The following is a 26152-nucleotide window of genomic DNA, read 5'->3' as shown; positions in this document are numbered from 1 at the left end:
TTTCATGAGTGAGTGGGTTTTATTGCTGTAACTGCATCATATATATCTGCAGATCACAAATATAAATATTGATTGAGTTGAAAAATATGCACAAAGGATTACAAACATTTTAGGAAAGTTGGTTTATCCCAAATATGTAATAGAGAAGATTTATAGTCATTTAATACATCAAATTGTAAAAGAGTATAGATGTAATCTGCTTGTTTCCTCATAGATTTTTTTTAAACTTAATTCATGTGGTAAACTAAATATGAATGTATTTAAAATTGTTGAACACATAGCAATGGGAGAGCCTGAAAAAGAAACAGTAAAACGTAAACACTGAATCTTGGATTTCCAGATTACAAATGCAGAACAGCTTAAATTACTGAAAATTCATTACAATAAAACACCTGGTCATGCATAAACTTTCCAGGCATTGAAACGTTAGACAACTGGAGAGTTTCCAGGCAGTGACGCCATGTGACCTAATTTCTGCAGACCACTGCTCCTGAGTGTCTAAAACTGACGGCCAATATGTGTGGAGAACTGCATCAATGTCTTACCGTGCCGCACAAACACCTAAATACAGTGCCTTGTAAAAGTATTCATACCACACCTTTTCCCACTGTGTAACATTAAAACCATAAACTGCAATGTATTTTATTTGGATTTTCTGTTATATACTAACATTGTACAAGTTTAACTAGGAAGTGGACAGAAATTACGCATATTTCTGAGTTCTTACAAATGAAAGTACTCTCTTTATTGCTATTACATCTATATGCATTTTGAAAAATATGTTTCTTACATTTTTTTCCACATTTAGTGAACACATTTTGTTTGGTCCATTCTTCTTTTCAAAGTAACTTAAGCTCTGTTAAATGAACTGGTAGTGTATGCAAATATCAGTTTTCCGCTTTTTCTACATATTCCCAAATGGATGTAGTACTGGACTTTGATTGGACCCTTCTAATAGAAAAAAACGGTTTCCATTTAAGTTCTGATTCTATGTTTAGGTTGTATTTATAGCCTTGCTGGAAGGGGACTAAGTCACTAATGTTCTTTAACAAACAAGCTTTCACTAAACTCTTTATTTCGAGGCATCGAGGCAAGGGAGACTGAACACAACTTGCACCACTTTTGGAAAAACGAAAGGTGTTCTTTCTCCTTCACAGTTATGCGCTATTTTGAGTTAGTCTGACACATAAACAAGGCAAAACACAGAAAGGTTCAAGCTGTGTGTTCTATATATTAGTTACACTGAGAATAAAGTTATTATTTTGAGGGTTAGGGATGCTTTCCATATTTTAAAAACCTCTAAAACGGACCATTTTCCGGATTACATTTGTAGCGTGGGCATTGTATACTTCGTTTTGCGTGCCAGATGCAAAAGGAGCACCCAGAATTCAGAAGGGGATTGAGAAAGGGGCTTGTTTGAGAAGATTTTCTGCTTCTGGTACACGCTGCGTGGGTCGTCTCTCACTTTGTCGGACCTCCCTCCGCCGTCTGAAACTAAGCCATGCCCAGATAAATCACTCCCAGCACAGAGGGAATCTCCACTCAGGGGTCGCAGACAGACGGGGGAGGTTGGAGAGCTGCAGAAAGTGGAGAGGTGCTGGAAACCCCAAAGCGGCGGAGAAGTAATCACAGACTGAAAATCTCACTGGGAGCACCTGTGGCCCTCGTCCTGCAGCACCCGAGTGGGTTTGATTTCAAACAAAATGTCCGGTCACAGCACCATAGCCGGGGTGCTGGTCGCTCTGTGCATCGGGAGCGCGGTGCACTCCATGCCCCAGGGGACGCTCAATAACCCGCAGCTGTATCGCGCTTCCTCGGTCTCTCCAGGTAAAATGGTTTTATCTTCTCCTTTGTTTTCTAAATTGATATCCCTTTATTACTTTTGGGTACTTTTTGACTTTTTACAGTTATCAAAATATTTTTCTTTGAATCTATAAAATAGTTTCGCTGATCTGATGACGCGTATGTGTTGATGCGGTTGCATTTAATGTTATCTGCCTAATGATGACATCAAGCACTAATTGCCTTCATCAGCCTCTGCTCTCTAGGTTACCGGATTATAACATTTAGCTCAAGTCCTACATCATCTTCGTTCATATGAAACCTGAAACTATCCAAGTTCACACAAAATTAAAAGAAGACTTTGTAAAGTGGATTAAAGGGGGAAAAGATAATTGCTCTGGAAATAGGGAGCTCTGTACAAAGAATGTTCCTGGTGGGGGAGAAAAAGAGGATGACTATTCTTCTCCACCCTGTGCAAATGATTTATGACAGTTTAGAAGTCCCTTTGAAGCCTTGTTACCACTGCTGGATTATGTTCAAAAACCTAAAGGGCAGAGTTTCATTCTGGTATCTGAATGTTTAATCTAGACATCAGTTATTCTGATACAAAAAAGAGTTTGGTTGGTTGTGTAATCAGAGATAGTGATCTGTGTGTGAAGCTGTGGGTAAAAAGAAAACACTGTCCAGGAATGGTATCGCTCCCTAAGTCTTTACCAGTGTTTTGTACTATTTTCTTTGTCTTATCTGTTTCTCTCCTCTCTGCTCAGATGGCTGCATAGAGAACGGTCAGTCATATAATGTAAACGACCAGTGGGAGCGTCCTTATTTGAGTGGCACCCTGATCTGTACCTGCCAAGGAGTTGCTGGGATTAAGTGCAGAAGCAAACCAGAAGGTTAGCTTGTATGCTGTTACAGTACCCATATGTATGTTTTTTTTTGTTTGTTTTATGTGCAAAAATTGGATTAGTGTGGCATGCATTTGTGTTCTGCTCCCTCTACTCTGATAGGCCTAAATAAAATGCACTGCAACCAATTTAATTCTTGACTTACCAAACTTAACGGTTTATCTGTGTATAACTTAATTATAGTTTGTGCAGAACTGCATTCTCAGGGCCACTTACAAATCTAGGGGAGTAAAATTAGTGTTTTGTGCTATTCTTTGTTCTTCCATGTGGACAAAAACATTTCTGGAAATGCCCTCATGTGGGCGGGGCCTGTAAATGGGAACATAAAACTAATAAGGCATGACTGCCCACCTATGTTGACAATTGTTAGTTTTGCACTCCACAAATCTGTCTCAAAAAGAAAGTGGCTAGAAGAAAGCCTCTGACGAAAGCAACAAGATCTGTTTGCAGCTTGCAAGCACTATGCAAAAGAAGATGCTTTCACCAAAAGGGAACTTTTTGGCCTAGATGTGAAGCGTATACATTTGGGGGAAAGACACTGCTGAACATCATCCTTAGCACACCATCCCAGTGGTGAAACATGGTAGTGACAGCATCATGCTGTGGGGACCAGAGAAGCTGGTCAGAGTGCAGTTGAAAGAAAAGTTGGTAGAGGTTGTAAAAGAAATGGCAGAGGTTCAACTTCCAGCAGGAGAAATACCATAAATATGAAGCCTAGGCGCAAATTCAAACTGGAAGACTCTTTTAGCCCCACCTGCATCATCCAACCGGAGCTTCCGGCTCATCACTGTTGATTGATCGACGCCGGTCCAAGACTCGTCACGTCCAATCACCGTCCAAGCCCCAGCTGATAAGGACCACCATCCATGGCGTCTTGTGCTTTCCAGCAGAGCTCAACCCACCTCCACCCCTTGACCCCCACTTGCTCGGCTATCCGGCAGCATCCTTCACCGCCTCCACCACCAGTGCCGGGTCCTGGGGGATGACGTTCCTAACAGCATATGGAATGCTCATCCGAGCCCATTGCAAAGTTTGCGATAATCAATGTCCTCAGCCGGGGCCCGAGCGCCAAAGATTTAATTCATGCTGTTAATAAACTTTTCTAATTGTTTCCCTTTTCTCCGTCTGAGTCTCTCCACATTGAAATAGTGTAATAGAATAGTTTAGAACAAAACCTATTCATGCGTTAGAATATTCCTAGATTTAAATGATAATTTAAGACTTTAAAATAAATGACTGAAGATAAATAGCACATTTGTCTAGTTTTAGTTGTCAAAAATTTAGAAAATCAAATACAATTTTTCTTTTTCTTCACAATTATGCACTACTTGGTGTTGGTCTATGACTTGAAATTTTAGTAAAATGACTGGAAGTTTGTCATTGCCTGAAATGCATATGTTTGCATAATTTTTCCAACTAACTTCGAAACTATTTTGCTTAATATTTTACCTATGACAGAGGAAAGGTGCTACGACAAACTCGGCCAGAAGTTCTACAGCGTGGGAGAAACCTTCGAGAGCTCAAAGGATGGCATGACCTGGGACTGCACGTGTATTGGATCTGGAAAAGGCAGAATCAGTTGCACTATTGCAAGTATGTGTTGTTATTTGTGGTTCTACACACAACCTCTCTGCTTGGTGGGTAGTCTTTTTTTCCTGCCACCGTGTGCCAGACTGACTGCAGTAAACTTCTAAAACTCTGTATTCCTTATAGCTGATTAAAAGCAGCTTCCATGCAGCTGCTTGCAGTTAGCTGAAGGGTTAGATAATGGTGCAAATGTTTGAGTTATATAATTTCCTGTGCCTCTTCTTTACTACATTTACACAGACATGCAGACAATCTTTAAATCTACTCTTTTCTCTCTGTCTAACCAGATCGCTGTCATGATGGTGGCGCCTCCCATAAGATCGGAGACACCTGGAGGAGACCTCATGAAGGAGGCTACATGCTGGAGTGTGTCTGTCTGGGTAACGGGAAGGGAGAATGGACCTGTAAACCTGTTGGTGAGTCATTCAGATAGCTAACTGATTATTTAGTCTATAAAGCTAGGAAACTTTGAATTAGTTTGCTAGAATTCTCTGACTTTGGATTATTTATTTCTGCCAAAAAGTTGAATACTATTCACATTATTAACATTATTTTAGGGCTGATCTGAATGTTGATACTGGGACACTAGCAAGTTGGGAAAAAAAAAATCTAAAGATGATTTTTCATTTTGCAGCTGAGCGTTGCGTTGATCAGGCGGTTGGAACATCCTACGTTGTTGGGGAGAAGTGGGAGAAGCAGTACCAGGGATGGATGATAATCGACTGCATCTGTCTGGGAGAGGGAAATGGACTGATCACATGCACATCCAGAAGTAATTATTGATCTTACTTCCTCTGTGTTTTGTTTCCCGGTAGCTAACCTTAATCATTGTAAATTAAGGTTAAAACCAGAAATGTAAAAGAGAAATTTTGTTAGGAACAGTAAATGTACCATGCGGAAATGCAACTGGGTCATAATGGAAATTACACTCTTCAGTGTAGATGCTTGTACTGAGTGAAAAAGACTTTGTTAGGTATTTCCGGTGAGCTGTTTATGAAATATATCAGTACGACAGAAATGTTCAAAAAGAGCAATCGGAATTAGCTTTTACAGGTCAGAGGATTTACAAAATCTGTGATTGGAAATCGACATCATGATTTCTGATTGGTGCATTCTTAGTAAAAACCTTGAAAATCAAATAGGTGTCTTGAGCAAATTTTAATTAAATTAATTTGAGTTCAATTATAATTTATTTTTGCCTTTAGTGTTTGACAGACACTAAAGACACCAGTACATTTGGTGTCTTTAGTGTCTGTCAAACAAGAAAACAAGAATTTTTTTCTTCTGAAGTCCAACTGTATTGAATCAAGGTTGACGTTTATCTACTCTCTCTGGCTGGGGAACGTCGAGCTTGTAATTATTGATTGTTCTCAACACGTTTTGGAGGAAATGTTCTACAGCTGTCTCATCATTTTAAACAGTCACATTCATCCCAAATTATACTGTCTGATGCAACAGTTGATGATAGATTTTATAGATTATTAGCTTGTTATTACATGCAGGAATTTTGGGTGGCCATAAAGACTTTTTTATTGACTGGAGGTCATTAGTTCCTTCTTTTTGTGCACAAATGACCAGCAAAGCTTTAACATAATAACATGAAAACAACTGTTAGCTATAAAGAGTAGTATGTGCTAATTACAAATATTTTAACTTAGGGTTTCACAGGATTTCTTACTTCCAGACTTGCACCATATTTAGTTTTGTAGTTTTTATCACTTCCATACTAACTAAAGTTCTTTCTTCTAGATCGCTGTAATGATCAGGACACTCGGGCCTCATACCGTGTTGGAGATAGATGGACCAAGATAGATCCTAAAGGCCACCAGCTCCAGTGTATCTGCAACGGGAACGGCCGTGGGGAGATGAAGTGTGAACGACATGCCTCACTTCACACCACTAGCCTGGGTGAGAACTGATCATGTCCATGTTTACTTTTTGTCCCTGTACCCCCTAAACTCCGTGTGGAGAAGAATTTCTACCAAAGACAGATGTTATAAGGAGTGAGAGATATGAGGTGCTAACTGTCCAAGTGACGAAGTGAGAATGACGTATCTTTGAACTTAAGAACATTACCTCATGAGATGAGAAGATTGTGTGTGGGAAGTGGGGGATATTGTGAGAAAAATACACATGGGAACGATGGGAAGAGGAATAGGCTCTCATTGAAGCGATTATGAAGAGTGATGTAGAAAAATGTGGTTGTTGTGATACGATGTCGGTAAAAACCAAAAGAATGAGCAGCGATTTATCACTTTTATCTGAGATAATTGTTCATTTTTTTCTGTGAATTCTTTTAGTGTGCGTATTCTTGACTTTCAAGTGTGGCCAAAAGACATCAAACAAGTTTTGAGCATTTTTTGCATCTTGTGGGTTAAGTAAAGAGTCCTCACCTTAATCTTCCATAGTGATTACAAAATACGGTTAATAATTTTCTTTTTTAATTCTATTCAGATGTATCAAAATGTTCTTGTTTTGGTTTGCTCACTTTTAGATGTTAGCCAGTAAATTTAGTGTTACTATTTACATGTATTTTACTTCACTGTTAAATTCTGAGTAGAATTTATGCCATTTACTCGCCAAAGTCCAATCAGTTTGTAAAGTTTACTGATCAAAATGTAAGAAGTTCTAAATAATTTTAGAATTTTACTCAAACTGGCTAGTTTCTATGAAATGTTGCTCTGCCTTACAAATAACCATTGTCTTTTTTGTAGGCAAATATCGAATGCAAAATTAAGGTTTATAATTTTGAACAGAAATTAGTAATGACATTTTTTTAAACTTTTGTGTAAAACAGAAATACGCCACATATTCCATTATGCCACATCATGCAGTAGTTTCTGTTTGAGCAAAGCTGATATTCTTTACACGACATCTAATTTGAGTCACACGTTGTGTTACAGGCACTGGCTCTCATGTGGTAACCAACATCCAGCCTGTGGTCTACCACCCTGTCGTTGCACCGGAGCTTCTCTTGGAGGGACCCTGCAAGACTGACTCAGGACTGACGTACTTCAATGGACAGCGCTGGATCAAGAACCAGGGAAATAAAAAGATGATCTGTACCTGCATAGAAAATGGAGTTAGCTGCGATCAGTGGGGTAAGAGACGATCTTTTCCAGACTTTTCTTGGTAGATTTTCTTTCGTGCCACCCAGGAGAGGCATTCTGTCAACTGAAACACATCAAAAATAATGTTCAAAAGACAAAAGTAAACTTTGAGTAACTTTACTTTTCTTGTCGGCATCCAGATGGACCAGCTCCTGTGTACGGTGGAAACTCTGGAGGTCTTCCCTGTGTGTTCCCTTTTGTCCACAAGGGGAAGACGTACCATTCCTGCACCTCTGAGGGCCGCAGCGATGGACAGTTGTGGTGTTCTACTTCTTCTGACTTTGACAAAGACCAGAAATATTCTTTCTGTACAGAGAAGAATGGTGAGGAATTTTAATTAAAGGTGGAAATTATCAGTAGGAAGGAATTCTTGTCAGATTGTTTGCATTCTACATTCATACCCAAACTTTACAAGAATCACATTTTATTCAAGTGTAGGGAATAAATTCCTGGAGTACAAATGTCTAATTTCCTTTTCTTTATCAGTGGTCTTGATGACACGAGGTGGTAATTCCAACGGGGCTCTGTGTCAGTTTCCATTCCTCTACAATGGCCGAAACTACACTGACTGTACCTCAGATGGTCGAAGGGATGGCATGAAGTGGTGTGGCACAACAACAAACTATGATGCAGACCATCGGTTTGGGTTCTGTCCAATGACTGGTAAGTACTTCAAGCCGGATTGGTATTTTATTGGTTGGTTTTTTGGGTTTTATTATCACTAGAGAGTGCAAACCATTTCACCCATTCATCTTTTTATACTTTTGTGGTTGTGGCTATTTTGTACCCAACTTTTGGAGTGAAAAAGAAGCTGTCTGCCCAAATGCCCACGCAGCCATTTTTTTCTGCCTCATGAATAGTTGTTGGGTTGATCTGAGCTCAAAATCTTGCATTGGTACCAAATTAAAGTAGCAGAGTACGATTCCTTCCAGATGGTAGTAAACTTGATTAACATTGCTAATTGTCCTGTCTCTCCCAGCCCCATGTGAATTTTATCATCAACCCAAGCTGAGTCGTCTTATCAGGGTGATGTTAGAGTGGAATCCTGGCTGGTATATAATCGTTTATACTATACTAACAACATTGCAGAATTTACATTGATGTCACCCGTGCCTAGCTATGTGTTTACACGTCTCCAGTGATCAGAGAAACTGGGTCTCGGAGTGAAACGTTTTGGGAACACTCCTCGCCTGTTCAGCTTAACATAACTTCTAATAAGGAATGCATTTGTGGTACATGAGCACATGGTTCATCGGAGGTGGATGTTTTCCAAGTGAGGTGAAAGCTAAAGGTGAAAAGTGCATTGATTTGATGACTTGCCAAAATTACAGCGCCATATACAGCAGATTCAAGGTGTCTTGGTGGCGCTGTTTAAATGTGGAACTTTTCCCCAATTAGCATCCAAAAATTCAGGCAATTTCCAGACAACTTTAGGTCAGTGACCTACGGTAAAGTCCGTATAGCAAAGATGAAATAGTTCAAATGATCCTTCCGTGCTGAAGAAATTATTTAAGCAGACCCCAAACAGGTTTAGTGGATATGTCTGGATTTTAAGTCTCCACCATCCAGATGTGAAGTTCCTTTAGAAATTCTCACTAATGGGACCACCTCTTGGCTGACACCAAGTTGTTAAAATTATCCTGTCAAGTTTTAACAACAGCTGGTGAGGGGTGTCTGTTTAAACACCTTGGCTATTGTCTGTGCTGTTTGTGTGAGGTAAACCCATTCCTCTGCTGAAAGGAGCAGGCTGTCTTCACATTAGAATTACCCACTTTTGAGCCATTGTCAAAACAAACAGGGATTTTGAGATGTTAATGGATTGTTTGGACTTACCAGGAGTTCATGCTTTCTCTTCAAGCTTCTTTAAAGGTGGCTTGGTAATCCTCTGTGATCTAGCCAGAAAGCAGTCGCCAGGTGTGTTTTTAGCATCCAGGACTCAATCCCATAATGTAAATTCAGTCATTTACATTGTATGACTCTCTGTCCCATTCTAATCACTCAGGAGAAGAACGTTATTTGATTAAATCCTCCAGCTCGTCTTATCTGCTTCTCAGGTTTCGCACTGGAATAGCAGTGTTGAATAGAAGGGGCTTTATCTTCCAAAGCCAGGAACTACGTCACCATCAGCATTAGGAGCCAGTATCAGATAACAGATAACTAAGTCATTTAAATTAACCTAAGTATTTGCTCATGCCTTAAAATGCATATGAGTTCAACGTTGTCTTCTGATTCTTCAAACGAGTTTTGGATTAAAAATGTTTTCATGTTTCATTGTTTTCAATGTTTTCATTGTTTTCACAGTTATTTGCAATGAAAACTTTTGTGTATGGAGAACCGTCAAATTTCAGACTATAAAAAGATCTTTTGTCTGAAGTAGATATGACGTAAAGTATGATGCTATTTTTTTTAAGGATATAATGAGAATAATTTGATCATTACCAGGTTCTTAAGTGGTAATGATCAGATACTCTTAATTTCTCTTAAGTTGTTATAATTTTAATCTCTAAATTATTTAATTTCAAAACATATTACACTATTGTTATTCATTAAATACAAATAAATACAAAATGAGAATTTTGTCTTTGGGTAAGGACAAATTCAATCTCGGGTTTAGTATGCGAGGGAACTATCTTTAGCAGTGATTGTAGATGTTTTCTGTATGACTTTATCAGGTTATCTCATCATTTAGAAGGACTTTTGGCTCTTTTTTCTTTGTACATTATGTCATTGCTTGCATAACCCAACTTCAGCCAAGCTTTAACTGTTGCACAGATGGCCTCACATTTGACTTTGCAGCATTTTGGTATACAGAGGAGATCATGGTTGAAATACCATGTTTGGTTTTCACTACACATTTCTACCTTGGTCCCATCTGTCTACAGGACATTGTTCCAAATCTTGTTAGGTTCATTCAAATGCTTTTCAAACTTTGAACCTAAAGCATGCTGCCCAATTTGTTTTAGAAAGGAAATAATAGCTCTTGCTGCTCTTTCCTTAGAACTAGATGTTTTTTTGGAAATATTTTTTTTTCCTGAAATTTAACAGGCTAACTGAAACCTGTAGAGTTTGAGAAGGAGCCTTTTTTCTTCTCTCTTTTTTTTTTTTGCAATTTCTCTGAGCATTGCACAGTCTGCTGGGACAGACACAGTTAGGTTTAGAGTTATTAATCTTTCAAAGAACAGAACTTTTCTTCTTGTGGTTCTGGTTCTAATACATAAAACCCAACATTTGAAAGAGAGCTGTTTATGCTTTTACAATGATAATGTATAAAAAACAAACCAATTGGTGCTTTTGACCATCCCTCAGTCTTAGGAAAGGTTTTCACTCTGTGCGCAGTCTGGTAAGGTCGCACTGACCTCGTGTTTACAAGTTTTTTTTTTTTGTATGTTTTTTGTCTGACCTCCTGAGTGTCGCGCTAGTACCGTGGGAGGTTTAATAGACGAATAGCATTGAGTTTGGGTTATTATTCACGTCAAATATAGTTAGTGAAACGTTTTGTCCTCATTCATAACACACAGAACATTAAAATACCTTTTGTGTACAAAAAGATGTTTGATATATCACCAGAATTTTTTTTTGGCAACTTTAATCCATATTCTTTACATTTCCAAGTTAATTTATATGCCAGTGAAAAATTACTGAGGTATACCTATGTAAATAGCCAGAAGAAGTTGAAATGCTATGAATTCTACAAACTTGGTCTATTTAATTTTCTAAAAGCACTTTTCCTCTTTGGAGTTTGTTTTCTTTATTATTTTTATTTACCCATCAGGGGCTTCATTGCTGCATGATGAGTCATCATATAGTAATGTTGATGACATTACTGCCATATAAAACATCTCTCTGCAAATTGGTCCGGGCAGGGCAAGCTCATTAATATCCTTATTTAATTTCTGTCTGCTCTTTCCCCTGCTGCAAAGAAATTAAACATGTGATCAATTAGTAAGTTTCAACAATGAAAGCTTTGTTCTACTTCAGTAATTTTTGTACCATATGCTTATGTTTTCCTTCTTTTATCTAGGACCCACAATATAACTGAAATAAAGCCAGTGTGCCTCCAACTTCATTTTAATAACACAGTTTTGGACTCACACACCTAAGGGCAGGTCGCTGCTTGTTGTAGCCACACTTGGAAACTTTCTCTCTGACACTCACTCTATTAATTAACTGAACCCATGTGGTGAACACACACAGTCAGTCACACGTGATAAGACAAGACAGCTGTTTCTAACTTTTAATCAAATTTTCCTTTCTGTGCCAAGGCATTTTTATTACTGTTGTATTTACATCACTCTTTGTGATAATTATGGGGTGATATTTCCTGTGATATTTACTGAAGATCTTTGAGGATATGGATTGATTTTGTATTTTGTGCTATTTGGGTGTTTTAGCAAATGAAGAAGTGTGCACAACAAGCGAGGGGCTGATGTACCGCGTAGGTGACCAGTGGGACAAGAGACATGATGTCCTAGGTCACATGATGCGTTGTACCTGTGTCGGCAATGGGAGAGGGGAATGGAGCTGTATCGCTTACTCCCAGCTTAAAGGTAAGGGTCAGTTCACCTTCTGAATGGACATAGTTACAAACAAAGAACACATTGAAAAGTGTTTGGTATTTGGTTACGTCAAGTTACTGCTTATCTTTGCTGCAGAGCATTGTCTTGTGGATGGTGTGACCTACGAGGTTAACCAGACTTTCACCAAAGAGCATGAAGAAGGATACATGATGAACTGCACCTGCTTTGGACAGGGCCGCGGTCGCTGGAAGTGTGACGCAATCGGTGGGTTTAGTACTTTAATGTTTCAGGTTCTGCAACTTGCTACCTAATAAATTAATAAATAAGTCAACATGGTGGACGTAACTGGTTTCAAAATAGCAACAAAGGAATTCTTAAAGACATACCTTGTCATAGTGCTCAGTGACTATCCACTGGAAAAAAGAGGAACATTGACATGATAGTAAATGAGGAGCATCTGAAAGTTAAATCCAGCAACATGGAAAGTCCAGTGATCCAGTGTATGCCAAGTTTTCAGTTGATAACATTTTTAGGGAATCTTTTTATCATTATCTTTTCAGTCTGCTGCCATTTGTTAATTTATACAGATTAAATCATAAAATGAATAAATCAGAGTTGAGTGGAATAAATATAAATAAATAAAAATAAATAAATAAATAAATAAACTGAGGCAATGCAACAACATCAAAAACTGAGTAAGTACCAAGTCCATTTCAAAAGACTAGAATACAGTTTTTCTTTGTAGAACTAAAGGATATCAACATTACTTTGGTTGCTGATTGTTATTATTTTGCTCTCAGACCATTGCCAGGACCCAGAGACAAGAACTATCTACCAGGTTGGAGAGTCTTGGGACAAAGTTATCCAAGGCGTCATGTATAAATGCATTTGTTATGGCAACGGTGTTGCGGAGCATGGATGCGAGCCCCAGCTGTCATATCCCGGTAAGATATTTCTCTCAAAGCCTTATAATTATGCTTTACACACTTTATCACACACACTGTAGTTCTGTAATGTATTTCAGATGCTGTGTGGGGATGACGTGAGTGAAGACAAATGTGTGTCATGTTTGCAAGGATTTTCTACTTGGTTAAACTTTAGTAGTAAGACGGTCAGATGGGAGTTACCTCTGTCGCGTAATGCTTTCATGTTTACATGCTGAGATGCTTTCGTTTGACTTGGTGTGATGTATGCAAACAGTGGGGGGTGCATTGTAATTCAAACTCAACCTGCTGCTGTTGCTTTGTGTTTCTAAGGATGTGTCAGCTTGTGTTGCTAAGCTGAGTTGACGAATAGGCGTGAAGTGGGTTAGTTTGCTACATGTCATGCTACATCATGGGGCAGCTGTCACTCTCTTGTCAGCTACATTTGTGTAGACATACACTGTTGTAGCTCTTTGCTCTCTGACATTTTCACCTTTTAGTTTTTTAATTGCAATAGCACATCTGCAGTAAAGCATGCTCTGACATGAAGTACATGAAAATGTAGAAAAACATCAAATCGTCCATGCATACGCATGAAGACATGTCATAATAACAAGCGTTGCTGGAAGATAAATTTTCTTAGAAATTCTTGGGATAAATGTATCATATTGGTCTCAGACTATTTTCAACTAGTTTATTACTAATGACATAATAATGCAAGTTCGCCTTCTCAAAGACCAATAAACCAAAAATAGTTTTACACAGAAACTATCTTCCAGTTCCACACTGGAACTGGAAGATATTTCAGTTTCCTCCAATAATATCCCAAATATTATTTGGGATCATGATGTTTCTGCACATAAAATTGGCCTTCAGAAATGCTATTCATCTTAATGGAAATGATCAATTGCATTTAAATTTCTATGCAATTAATTTATTAATTACTTATTTTGACTTGTCTCGATGTCATTCTTGAAATGGTTTAGGACAGATCAGACAATTTTACCCAAGTCACCTTTAGCACAATTCTTTTCCAGATTCGCAAACTGAACTCTAACACAGAAAAAATGTTTGTCTCAGCCACCTTGAATATGAACCCCTTGACTTTGATGTGAAGCAGACAGTTATAGGAGGGGGGTGTCATTTCCTCTTTTACAAGTACACTCCCCTACTTTGAGCTTTTGTTCCTGCCAGCATGTGGTTCAATGCTTGTGTTGTTGCCACAGCTGTACTAAAACGCCCCAGTCCATGACTCTGGATATAACCACACCACACGTGGTACCCTCAAATCTTCAATATCTACACATTTGTTCAGGAGTCACATAACACTGAATCTCAAGTATCACAGTTCAGTTTAGAATGTCTTTTTCATGGTTTGATTTCTTACATTTCTAACATTTTTCTCAGTATTTGGGTAGTTTTGTTCATGTTATCATACATATTTCCTGACAGTAAAAAAGAAGATGCATGGATTGTTTTGTTGTATAGATTTATACTTTTAGATATACAAAATTGTTCCAAAAGTGTGAGTAAAATGGAAATACCACACAAAGTAGTAAAAGTTGAAGAAGCAAATTCAGATTTAAATTATTGGGTCTTAAGTGAAGAAATATTACATTTACTTGTTTGCTGAAACAGGTTGAAGGCAAATGTAAAATGTAAGCCACTTCTCTGTCACAAGTGGCCATAATAGCAACCATCTGTAAGTTTGTGCTGTGTGTGGGTTTTTTTTTTTTTGTGTGTGGGGGTGTGCATGTGTGTGCTACAAAGGAAAATACTGCATGGGCAGATTTAAAGGCAGCAAGATTTCCAGACCGTAAGTTGGTCGCTTTAGAAAGCAAAACACTGTAAAAGGTAAAAAAAAGAAGCCAAAGTTGTAGTTTTTCTTATTTCACATTTCAAGTTTTTACAAGCCTCTAATTGAGCAGGTTGATACAATCTTCTTTAAAATGTTCTGCTGATTTTTATCTGTTCCTCTCTTCGTGCCTCTGGTGGTTTTAATCTTCAAACCATTTTTTTATTATCAGAATGACTTCCGTTAACGCTTCCTTTTACTGCCTCCTTATCATCGCACGCTGTTCATCCACCTGAATATCAAGGGTGAATGTTTTGTCTACAGGAGGATAGTGAGGATGCAAGAGTGTATCTTTGTGCACTATAAAGGTGTGCACAACAAGCAATTCTGGGAAACTGTGCCTGAAATTTTGTATCTCAGCTGCAAGCAAGCATCTGTTTTAATGGCCGTCCTCCATGTGATTCTGCATAACCCTTACCCTGGCCAGTGGCTTTGTGGGTCTGTAATAGGCAGTAATTGGTCCCAGATTGTTTTTGAGGTTTGTGTATTTGCTAGCAGCATCTGGTTAACCAAGCCACTTGCTCAAAAACTTTTATTACAGGTCTGCTGTTTGGAAAAATGGTTAGAAAACCCCAGTTCTTTATAGAAGCTACCAGATTGTATCTGCACAGCTTATGTCAGGAGTCTGTTGAACACATGACTTCTGCTTGCATTAAAAACAAGTTGATACCCTTTTAGTTATTCATAATGGCTGCAGTTTTGAAATTGCTTCTCATATCATGTTTTATTTCTTATATCCAAAGAGGAAACATGATATCATGGGATATCAAGTTGACCAAGTTGGTTCCTCTGTCAACTTAGCTGGGTCTGCCATTTGTTTTGGAAAGCAGACCACAAATCCTTCCAGAGTGCTATCAGGTGGAATAATGACCAACAATTAAAAGGTTTTCCCACAGGCTCTCCTTGTTGGAAAAGCTGTTAAATGCTGTTTAGGTCTGTTTGGCTTGAACTTAGAGACTAAATTATGCAATAAAGACACACCAATCAGTGCTGTGGCTTAGTTCTTATCTCCAGTCTTACAGATTTATTTTCAAAACTTGAGATTAACAGGATTGAAAACTATGTGGCCATAAATTTGAAGTAGAGTTGATATGACATTTGAGAGAGTGGACTTTTACTATGTTTTTGTATCTGAAAACTGATTCAGAATCACACAATTGACATGGTAGACTGTCTTTAGGATATTGTGCAACGCTTTAGTGTGGTTAACATTAGCAATTGTTATCATCAATCTTTGTGTGTTTTTCCTAGAGGATGTTGATCCTTAGCTTAAGCCTGAAACTTAAGTTAGAAAGGACAAGATACAGCACATTTTACAGTTGTACATTAGGCCTTCCTGTTATCTGATAAAGTCTCTATTTTAGAAGTAGCATCCTGAATGAATTTAATAAATAGCTTCTTACATTTTTTCTGCTTCCGATGATATTGTCCAGATCATCCTTAGATTATCAGGATTTTAAATCTCAATGAGTTAAATAAAAGAATTATACTTATACAACTTCATTTTTGAACAGCCTACAAATATTGACATGTCTTTCTGGGATAGATTTTCAACAATTCTTTGCAGAGTTAACATGCAAGTTGGACATAGATAAACTGGAAACTTCCTCCCCCAAGAACTTCTGAAATATGTATGTGTTTTAGTCCTATAAATAATCACAGGAATAGTTGAATAATGGTTGATTGATGAGCTTCAGAAGGTATGAGTTAAATAGTCTGATGTAAAGATATTTCGTCAAAAAAAAATTAGGAACAAGCTTTAAAAATACTCCTTTTTTAAATCGTAAATTGTTAGATATAATTCTTCTCATTTGATCTGTGTTTCCAAATAGATAAAGTAGAACAAGAGGGACAGAAGTTTCTTCTCCTCCAGGATTGGAAATCTGTGCAGGAATCTCACGGGAGCCTGCTACTTTTTTTTGTTCAGGAAAACACAGCTGCACACTGGTTGACTCTGTGTTGACTGCAGTCTAGTAAAATGATTGGTGTTTGACATTAACTGATACCACTATACAGTAGATTTTCCCCTTTTTAATGTCTTAATATGATTTAGCTGCATTACATAAAGATACTGTTTTTTTACCTATGTGTCGCTGGTAATTCCTCTTGATTTGTATTTTAACAACAAGAGCAGTTCTGCTTACACCTCTCTGTGCACTCCTCCTACCCCAGGTGGCCATCGTCCTGTTCAGGTAATCATCGCAGAGTCTGGAGGCCAACAAAATTCCCATCCTGTCCAGTGGAACACCCCATCATCAGCACATGTTACCCAGTACATCCTGAAATGGAGAGTGGTGAGTTTCTTCCATTTGAGCAAAGGAAATCACAAAAATAAACTTTCATAATCTAATGGGCTTGATTACGTATAAATATATTTAACTAGGGGTTGTGATTAAAATATCTCTAATACAGAAAGACACAATTAGCCCCTGGATGGAGGTCGCGATTCCTGGTCATCTTAACTCCTACACCATCTCTGGCCTCAAACCCGGGATCACATATGAGGGCCAGCTGATCAGTGTGCTTCGGTTTGGACACAGAGAGATTACGCGCTTCGACTTCACCACTACCTATGGATCATGTGAGTTAAAGGAGATGGATCTCAGTGATAACTGAATGTGTAAAACTCCATAGCATTTTTTTCTTTAGTTTCTATTTATCATTTGCCACAATAATGTTTAAACAAGTCTTTTCTTCTGTTTTAGTGATTCCATCATATGGAGAAGCCACCCCTCCTCCCCCCATAGTTGAGATCTCCGAATCAGTGACAGAAATTACCTCCAACAGCTTCGTTGTCTCCTGGGTTTCTGCCTCCGACACCGTGTCCGGTTTCAGGGTGGAGTATGAGCTGATTGAACAGGGTCAAGGAACTGGACAACCTTTTGTCCTAGGTAAGTGGAATGACAAAATTTATTTATATTAAAACCCTTTCAAGGTAGAGTTATCTGGTTTAATTCACTGCCATATGTTTTTCCCTCCCCTCAGATTTGCCCCGTTCAGCCACCTCAGTAAACATTAATGAGCTTCTGCCAGGGAGGAAATATAATGTTAACGTCTACGAGGTCACAGAGGGAGAAGAGACTAACCTCATTCTTACTACTTCACAAACAACTGGTGGGTAGAGTCAGGCAACATGCAAGACATCTTTTTCAGATCTTATATATATCAGGTTGTCAAGGATTTGTTTTTATTACTCAGCACCTGATGCTCCAAAGGAGCATGAAGTAGAGGAGGTGGGAGATACTTCCATTGTGATCAGTTGGGATAGACCCCTGGCTCCCATCACTGGTATGTTACAAGGCATGGGTTTCTATGAGGTTCTGATGGAATTACATGTTAAGAACATTTATCTTACAATATTGACTTTCAATATGACCACAATAATATTTAAACTGTTTTCCTGCACTTTTTATTTTGATTCAAACATAAGCAAATGGCACATACAGGCATTCTCACTATTTAAGATCAGCCTCAGATATTCCGTATATTTGTACACAGATTTCCAAATTCCCAGACATGCATCAAGAATGAAGATAGATTTTGAAATTTGACTTAATTTTGAGGTCTTTCAGTTCAGCTCACAGTGTGGCTGATTGTTTAATATAAACAATGAAAGCTGCAGATATGTTCTATCAGCCCTTTTGATAGTAAGTATCTCTCTAAACTAGAGGCACTCATAGCACAGTTCAAGCTCTATTTGTGTTCATGTTCCCTTAGCGATGAAACACATGAAACAGAGAAAAATTTTGTTATTGGCTTGTGCTGATCCCAGCAGTTGGCACCGAAACAATACAGCTGGTTTTTATACTATAATGTGCTCATCTTAGGTCTGGTTTCATTTACAGATTCAAGCTCCAGCTTTCAAGATGAATTCAGTGCATCCTAATTTAAAAAAAGCATTAGTCTGTGAATATCTTGAGAATCTTGATTTAATCACAAACAGTACCAAATATTTATAGAAAACAAAACAGAAAACTGTGATCAAGAAGATAATTTAAAAAATTGTATTTAAAAGAATGATCTATATATATATTTGCAATAGTGATGGTTTTAAACTAAACATGATGTTTTAAGACTGCAGTACATCTTGAAACCTCATTGAGTCTAGTACTTTTCTGTGGGTCGGTTTTCTTACCATAAATCAACTATATTATTTTTATTTGCAGGATATCGTGTCGTGTATATGCCATCAGAGGAGGGTGAAAGCACAGAGCTGACCCTTCCTGATACTGCGACGTCTGTGACGCTGAGTGACCTCCTGCCAGGAATCTCCTACAACATCAGCATCTATGCTGTGGAAGACAGTTTGGAGAGTGAACCTCTCTTTGTTCAAGTCAACACTACTGGGGAACCACTGCCAGGTTAAGAAAACACCATGTATTACCAATTTTAAAATTATTGTTTAAAAGACAGCTGGAAATCACTCTATATGTGAAAAATGAGATTGTTGTGTAATTGTAAATGAAATGGGTCGAAGACCCTCCAAATATGCATCAATCAATTAAATTCCATTTCAGAAGGTCTTAGGGATCCACCATTATGAAGATTTTGGCCAATATTAATATCATAATAATGTTCTAATGGTTGATAATTGCAACAAGATAGAAATACTAGTCATATAAGGTCAGTTTTAGTTGTGGGACTGATACTGAAGTGTTTAAAACTGACTGGCATTGGCAATACCGATGTTAGTGCTAATTTCTCTACAAATGGTCACTGAAAGTCCTTACCACACAATGAGTATTTTAAATGAATTTACTATGGTGAAAATTGTTAATCTTTCTTTTTCAACACAACAAGTTAGTGTGACGTTTCCAAAAATGCTTAACTGTGAAGGAATGTTGTCTTTCCTGTGTATACACAGAGGAGAGTCTAAAAAACTGTAAATGTGATTTATTGCTCTTGGATCAATCTGCAGTCCATTCTGTGGTCTGTTTAGTGGTTGTTTTTTTATTTATTTTGTAAAGTATTAAGGTCAGGACATGACTTGGGAAGAGTTTTAAAATGCAAAGAGAAGGCACTGAGTTCACAGCTGTTCCATGGTTGTTCAGCTTCAATGGATTTGTGTAAAACTTTCCAGTCTGCCAAGTTGAACATGCATTTGGACCAGATGTTGAAGAAGTTTGAGAACGCTTGTATGTGTGATGCACTGAGAGTCCTTGACCTAGTTGAGAGAGTGTGATATCATGTATGGAACAAGAATTTAAATCATTTAGCTTGTGCAAATTCACCAGTGTTGCAACTTATTTTAGTGAAACCATTAGTGAAATGTTCTACGACAAATAGTACATCTAAAGCTAAGGGTTTAGACTCACTGTGTCACTGCACAAGTGTTAGTTGGTTTGGAAAACTGCAAAGGGTTTGTTTAAAGAAATAGACCAGCAGGGTTTTATGTGATTGGGAAATGCAAAAACATTTTTTTTTTGGTTTTTCTAATTCACAGTTGAAGTGGATTCCCCATCTGACTTGCAGTTCTTTGAGGTGTCTGACAAGAAAATCACTCTGACCTGGTCGAGTCCAGCAACCGGAAGCGTGTCGGGTTACCGGGTTACTGTGTCGCCTGTTGATGATTCAGGCTCTCCACAGAGTGAGATGACTTTGCCTGTGCACCAGAACACCTACATTGAAGTGACACACCTAAATCCAGGCACACTTTACCGCTTCACTGTCTACACCATTTACAACGGAAAGGAGAGCGTACCACTAATTGGGGAACATGCCACCAGTGAGTTTGATGAATCATACTCAGAAAAACTTTTGAAAGACATCTAAATCCGTGCTTCTAAAGCCAACAATGTTTACAGACATCTCCTATTTTTCTCTTTTAAGATCCCGATGCCCCCACAGACATTCACTTCAACGACATTACAGAGAATAGAGCAGTAGTGCTGTGGTATGCACCGCGCGCCAAAATTACTGGATATCTTCTCTTCTTGACTGTCGAAGGTTCAAATCCCATACAGCTCCGCCTTCCTGCCCACCTGACACAGTACACCCTCCCTAACCTGCGACCGGACACAGAGTACAAAGTCACGCTGCATTCAGAGCAAGACAATACACTGAGTGTTGGAGAGACTGCCATTTTCACTACTAGTAAGTACTGGAAATGTTGTATTTGTTTCATTAATGATAGGATTCTTGACATGTAAACTATTGTTGTTTCATAATATCTGAATAAAGGTTTAACAAACTTTCCTTCTGATTGTTTCTAGACTCAGCAATGGGTAATGCCCCTCAGTTTAACACAGATGTCACAGATACCTCCATAGTAATCTCCTGGTCTCCAGTTCCCCGCATCGGATACAAGGTATTTGCCATGTTATTAGAAAATGCTCAGTTTACTTCTTATCAAAATCAACTAAATGGGTGCAAGTTTTAGCGGAATGACTGGAAATAGAAAAGCAGATGTACATTATTTTTCAACATTTAGCTGAAATATGTCCACCTTTCCTTAATTAAAAAAATATTAGGGCATCCCGAATATCTATTTTTGGATACATCCTACTTATATATGATGGACAGCACTTAATGTTTAATTAAAAGTTTTAGAAGTCTGTTGTTCCATTTATTTAGAAACAACCACAGGTTTTGGGGTTAACTATATATATAAAGGATTTAGATTACATTTGGAAAGTGCAGTCCAGTTATCACTATCACTGCAATCATCTTTACATCACAACGCTTAGAATTATTGGAGCTCAGAAATGTATCTGATTGGTCAGAACGTGTTACGACAGAAATGAGAATATTTATTTGACTTCAGTTTGCTTGGGAAAACGCTGATCTCTGACCTTTACCTCTCGCATCCCCAACCTTTGGTTCTTTAACCTCTGTGTTCCTGACTCCTGTTGCATTTTTTCTTTCAGCTGTCAGTCCGACCAAGTCTGGGAGGGGAAGCTCCCAGAGACGTCATCTCTGAATCAGGAAGTATTTATATTTCTGGTCTGACTCCTGGAGTGGAGTACACCTACAGTGTCCAGCCAGTTTTCAATGGTCAAGAGCAAGGCACCCCAATCACTCGGCATGTTGTCACGCGTATGTATACGTAAATTTTTACTCTTCCAATTTTGTCTTGTGTTCCTCTACCACATTTTATTTTACTTAAACATATTTTTCCCTTTAAATCTAGCTCTGTCTCCTCCTACTAATCTGAACTTGGAGTCCAACCCAGCCAACAGTGACATTACCGTCCAGTGGAATGGACCAAACACACCAGGTACACACTGAAAACCATGAAATTAAACCAACAATTGGTCAGATGAGAAACATGCTTTAAGATCTGTTTCCAAATATGAACTTAACTTTCTTCCCATTTAGACATCACAGGCTTCAGAGTGAAATGCACTCCCACCAGCGGGCAACAAGGAAACAGCCTGGAGGAATTTGTGGAAGCTGGGCAGAATTCCTGCACCCTGGAAAACCTAAGTCCTGGGGTGGAGTATAATGTCAGTGTTGTCACGGTGAAGGATGACATGGAAAGCACTCCTGTCTCAACTGTCATTACCCCAGGTCCGTTTCTAAAAATTCCTTATGTCCTAAAAAGCTTTCTCAGAATTTAGTACCTTTTCTTTTAAGTTCTATTTTTCTTTTCATTTGCAAGATTTATTAAAATACCACTTCCTTTTCATTTAACACACGATAAAAGCTGCTTACTACATGTTCAATGAAGTTCTTTCATTGAGTAGCCTTAAAGATAAATGATGTATTCTATTTATCCTCTGAAGTTGGAATTTCTAGGAAGTGAAATGTCTATAAAGTAAAAAATTTGGCTTGGAGACTTTGAGGTTAATTACAATCCCCAAACTCAAGATCCAACATGGCTGCCATGCACAGAACTCTGAGAATTGCATTGCTAATGTCTTGCCTTTCTAACTGGAGTTAGCCATGAACAAAATAAATGACCACTTCTGCTGGCTTTCAGACGTATAACTGAAATATATTTTGATTGAGAGGAATTTTTTTCTCCAAGATTTGAATTCCGACTTCTGAGGCAATTGCATTGCATCATTAGTACATATGAGGAGAAGCTGACTTGCATTAGCTCTTCCATCCATTTGATTTGTTTGCTGGATCAAAATGCTGGAAGCAGAGAATATCTGATACTCACATTAACCTCCGCTTCTTGCGCTCTCTTCTTTCCCTTTTCTCAAATCTCTCCCATTTTGTCTATGTTTGCCTGTTGTATTGTCCTGTTGTTTGTGGCTCTCTCTTTTCCCTCTCCGAAATCCTCTTCCCACCCATCCAGAAGTCCCAAAACTGACCGACCTCACCTTCGAAGGAGTGACTGACACAACCATCAGTCTCCGTTGGTCGCCGCTCGACACCACTGTCGTTACGGGGTACAAGATCACAGTCGTTGCAGCTGGTGAGACCATTCCCATTTTTGAAGACATGGTCACGCCTACCACTGGCCAGTACATGGTGTATGGACTGGAACCTGGAATCGACTACGACATTAGCGTTACCACAGTAACGGAGCACGGCGAGAGTGAACCCACCACGTTCACTCAACAAACCTGTAAGATTTCCTGCTTATGTATTGATTTCTCAGATTTTTCTGCCTATTTGACAGATTTTCTCTCTAAATCCAGTGTTTGTTCCATTAACTATAATTTTTACCAACTTTAGTCTAAATTATGCAAGGCCCATTTTGTAATATTAAATACTTGAGCTGTCATTCAAAATCTTAGTGAACATATAATCTCCAGGTTCAGAAAATAATTGTCTGCACTATATTTAAGCATGAACAATATTTTTTAAAAAGTAATAGATATTCAGATTGAAATATGTTCTAGGCAGCTTTAATTTTCTGGAACTTCAAACAAAAAACCTTTTAAGTTTCTGGGGAAATTGCTTTATATGCTTTATATGCTGCGTTGTTAGTTTAATAAGCTTTTGTGTCTCTATGTACGCGTGAACCATCTGGCTTCAATTAAAACGTTTTTATTACCTCTTGGTCTTTAAATTTAGACAGGCTGTTAAATGTCAGACTCACACATAAACCCTGTTGTTCATATGACAAAATATGATAATGTCATAGTTTCACTCTTGCGCTTGCATTTTCTTTTTGTTATTGTCATTTTTTGTTGTCACTTTTTAAAAACACAACTTTCTGACTAGTGGTAACAACAGATTCTGTGTTCACTTTGTTTTTTTTTTTTTGCTACACTCTGAATTAAGTTGATCTTTCTCTCTAATAGCTGTACCAGCCCCCATTAATTTGAATTTTGGTGAAATCAGACCAGACAGTCTTGAGGTCACATGGGTTTCTCCTCAAGTTCCAAACACCTCCGACATTAACAGTTTCATCATTAGGTATGAGAATAAACAAAACGTTGAGCATTTTTGAACAGTATTTTACCATATCTCAGGCCTTTTCATTTGTTTTTGTACCCTGACCACTGTACTGTTCTTTATTTAGATACCACCCCATTGACAATGAAGATGAAATTACAGAAACCAGTGTTGGAGGCGATACAAATAGAGTGGTGCTAAGAAGTAAGTTGCTTTGAGCGCAGATGATGCAAGAACATGCAAATACAGAAGTGGACGCATTTTCTAATTTTGATCTTTTTGCTATTCTTAGATTTGCTGCCTAACACAGAGTATCTGGTGAGAGTGGTGTGTGTTTACGAGCAGAGAGAGAGCTCACCTGCTGTTGGTATCAAGAAAACAGGTGATTTGAGATTCTAAAAAAATAAACTCCCAGTGTCCTTTGTGTCCTGTCTTATGCATAAGCATAATGGACATGTTTTTTCTTATTATCTCCATCCGTCCTTTGTTGTATTCAGCTCTGGATTCACCAGTTGGCCTGCGTTTCTCTGAAATCATGACAACCTCCTTCACCATCCACTGGCAACCTCCCCAAAGCAGAATCACTGGATACCGAGTTCGCTATCAGATGGTTAGTGGTGGAAGAGCCAAGGATGAGAGGTTACCACCTTCAAGAAACCACTTTACGATGACTGGTCTCACTCCGGATACTGACTACTTGGTCAGCATCTATGCTGTGAGCGGACTACAAGAGAGCCTCCCACTCAGTGGGACACAGAAAACAAGTATGGATCCAGGATGTATTTTATTATATTTTAAGTGGTCACATTGCCACAAAGATGTTAATAGTAGTATTTTACTGTTTGTCCAGTTTCTGATGCTCCAACTGACCTGGAAGTGCTTGACTCCTCCCCGACAAGTATCACTGTTCGTTGGGCCGCACCACCAGTCACAGTGCGCTACTACAGGATTACTCACGGAGAGTCAGGTGACCACTAATTGATTAAAAAAAGATTGCATATTTTAACTAATTTAGTAGCAGAGATGCTGATTGGGGTCTCACACTTGGAATAAAGTTACAAAAACTAAGAGTTCAGACCCAACTTGGAATAGGGCTCTAAAGAGTTGTCTTTTCTCATGAACTGATGAAAGCATGCCAGTATTTAGGCAGCAAATATGTAACCTACTTATTTTGCCGTAAAAATTGAGTTTGATTTATTACTGAGAGAAGTCTTTTAAAATAAACACAGTTACTGGTGTTACACATTTCTACTTTTTTTAAAGTAACTCTTATCAGTTTTCATTATAATTCACAGCAGTTCGAAATGTTTAAACAAATGAGAGAACATACCTAAAAGTGATTTAATCAGGAAAAATGAACGTCTCTAATTAGTCTTTCTTTTTTATATGCTTGACAAAAAGGTCTGAAGATAAAATTGCATATTTTTAAAAAATTGTCTGACACTTTCACTGCTTTCCTCAGGTGGTCACACTAAGGAGTTTACTGTGCCTGGCACCAAGTCAACTGCTACAATCAACAATTTAAAGCCTGGTACTGATTACACTGTCACAGTCTATGCTGTGACAGGTAGAGGAGACAGCCCTGCTTCTAGCATTCCCATCTACGTTACACACAGGACTGGTATGCACACACACCAGACACACTAACATGAGTGGCAATTAAGCTTTTTGTGGTTGAGACCCTGTCTTTCTTTCTTTAACTCTTTCTTTTTCTTTATTAGGCGTGGACTCTCCCTCTGAAATGGAGGTGACAAATGTGAACGACAACAGCATCACAGTGAGATGGAGTCCTGCTCAGGGTCCAATCAAAGGTTACAGGGTGACTGGGGCCCCTAGAAATGGACAAGGGATGTCATTCACTGAAGTGGTGGCTCCAGGTATAGTGTTTGAACTCACTTTTTCAGTACCTAACAAATGTATTTGCAACAAGACTCTGTGTTCGCCTATTGCTTAACATCATAACAAAATACACAAACCTGACAAAATATGGAAAACTTCCAGAAATATCTTTGCATGGTATGTGCTATTTTAGCATGAGTTGAGATTTAATTGCTACATTTTGGTTTTCTTCTTCAGATCAAACCGAGTTCACTTTCTCAGGCCTGATGCCGACTGCAGAATACATTTTTAGTGTGAATGCTCTCGGTCAAAATGGTGAGAGCTCTCCTTTGGTGGTGAA

At 38.4% G+C, this 26152-nt stretch overlaps 1 protein-coding gene across 1 annotated transcript in view; it reads left to right on the top strand.

The window, feature by feature from the left end:
• Positions 1-1528: 1528 nt before the first annotated feature.
• The window catches only part of fn1a (fibronectin 1a), a 51294-nt gene continuing 26670 nt past the window's right edge, over positions 1529-26152 (top strand). Inside the window, exons 1-33 of the mRNA XM_032567338.1 lie at positions 1529-1827; positions 2550-2675; positions 4146-4280; positions 4562-4690; positions 4909-5046; positions 6024-6182; positions 7178-7375; positions 7525-7707; positions 7871-8047; positions 11776-11931; positions 12037-12165; positions 12702-12845; positions 16852-16973; positions 17092-17260; positions 17385-17570; positions 17665-17793; positions 17878-17967; positions 18846-19040; positions 20123-20404; positions 20509-20772; positions 20892-20986; positions 21546-21714; positions 21809-21895; positions 21997-22188; positions 22925-23197; positions 23880-23994; positions 24101-24177; positions 24266-24355; positions 24471-24737; positions 24824-24940; positions 25436-25594; positions 25695-25850; positions 26050-26152. Coding sequence (XP_032423229.1) covers positions 1704-1827; positions 2550-2675; positions 4146-4280; positions 4562-4690; positions 4909-5046; positions 6024-6182; positions 7178-7375; positions 7525-7707; positions 7871-8047; positions 11776-11931; positions 12037-12165; positions 12702-12845; positions 16852-16973; positions 17092-17260; positions 17385-17570; positions 17665-17793; positions 17878-17967; positions 18846-19040; positions 20123-20404; positions 20509-20772; positions 20892-20986; positions 21546-21714; positions 21809-21895; positions 21997-22188; positions 22925-23197; positions 23880-23994; positions 24101-24177; positions 24266-24355; positions 24471-24737; positions 24824-24940; positions 25436-25594; positions 25695-25850; positions 26050-26152 — 5135 coding nt within the window. The 5' untranslated portion in view covers positions 1529-1703. The remainder of the gene's footprint in view (positions 1828-2549; positions 2676-4145; positions 4281-4561; positions 4691-4908; positions 5047-6023; positions 6183-7177; positions 7376-7524; positions 7708-7870; positions 8048-11775; positions 11932-12036; positions 12166-12701; positions 12846-16851; positions 16974-17091; positions 17261-17384; positions 17571-17664; positions 17794-17877; positions 17968-18845; positions 19041-20122; positions 20405-20508; positions 20773-20891; positions 20987-21545; positions 21715-21808; positions 21896-21996; positions 22189-22924; positions 23198-23879; positions 23995-24100; positions 24178-24265; positions 24356-24470; positions 24738-24823; positions 24941-25435; positions 25595-25694; positions 25851-26049) is intronic.

This window comes from Xiphophorus hellerii, chromosome 7 (genome assembly GCF_003331165.1).
Source record: "Xiphophorus hellerii strain 12219 chromosome 7, Xiphophorus_hellerii-4.1, whole genome shotgun sequence".
In the NCBI taxonomy this organism is placed as follows: Eukaryota; Metazoa; Chordata; class Actinopteri; order Cyprinodontiformes; family Poeciliidae; genus Xiphophorus; species Xiphophorus hellerii.
This window is presented reverse-complemented; position numbering and strand designations above follow the sequence as displayed.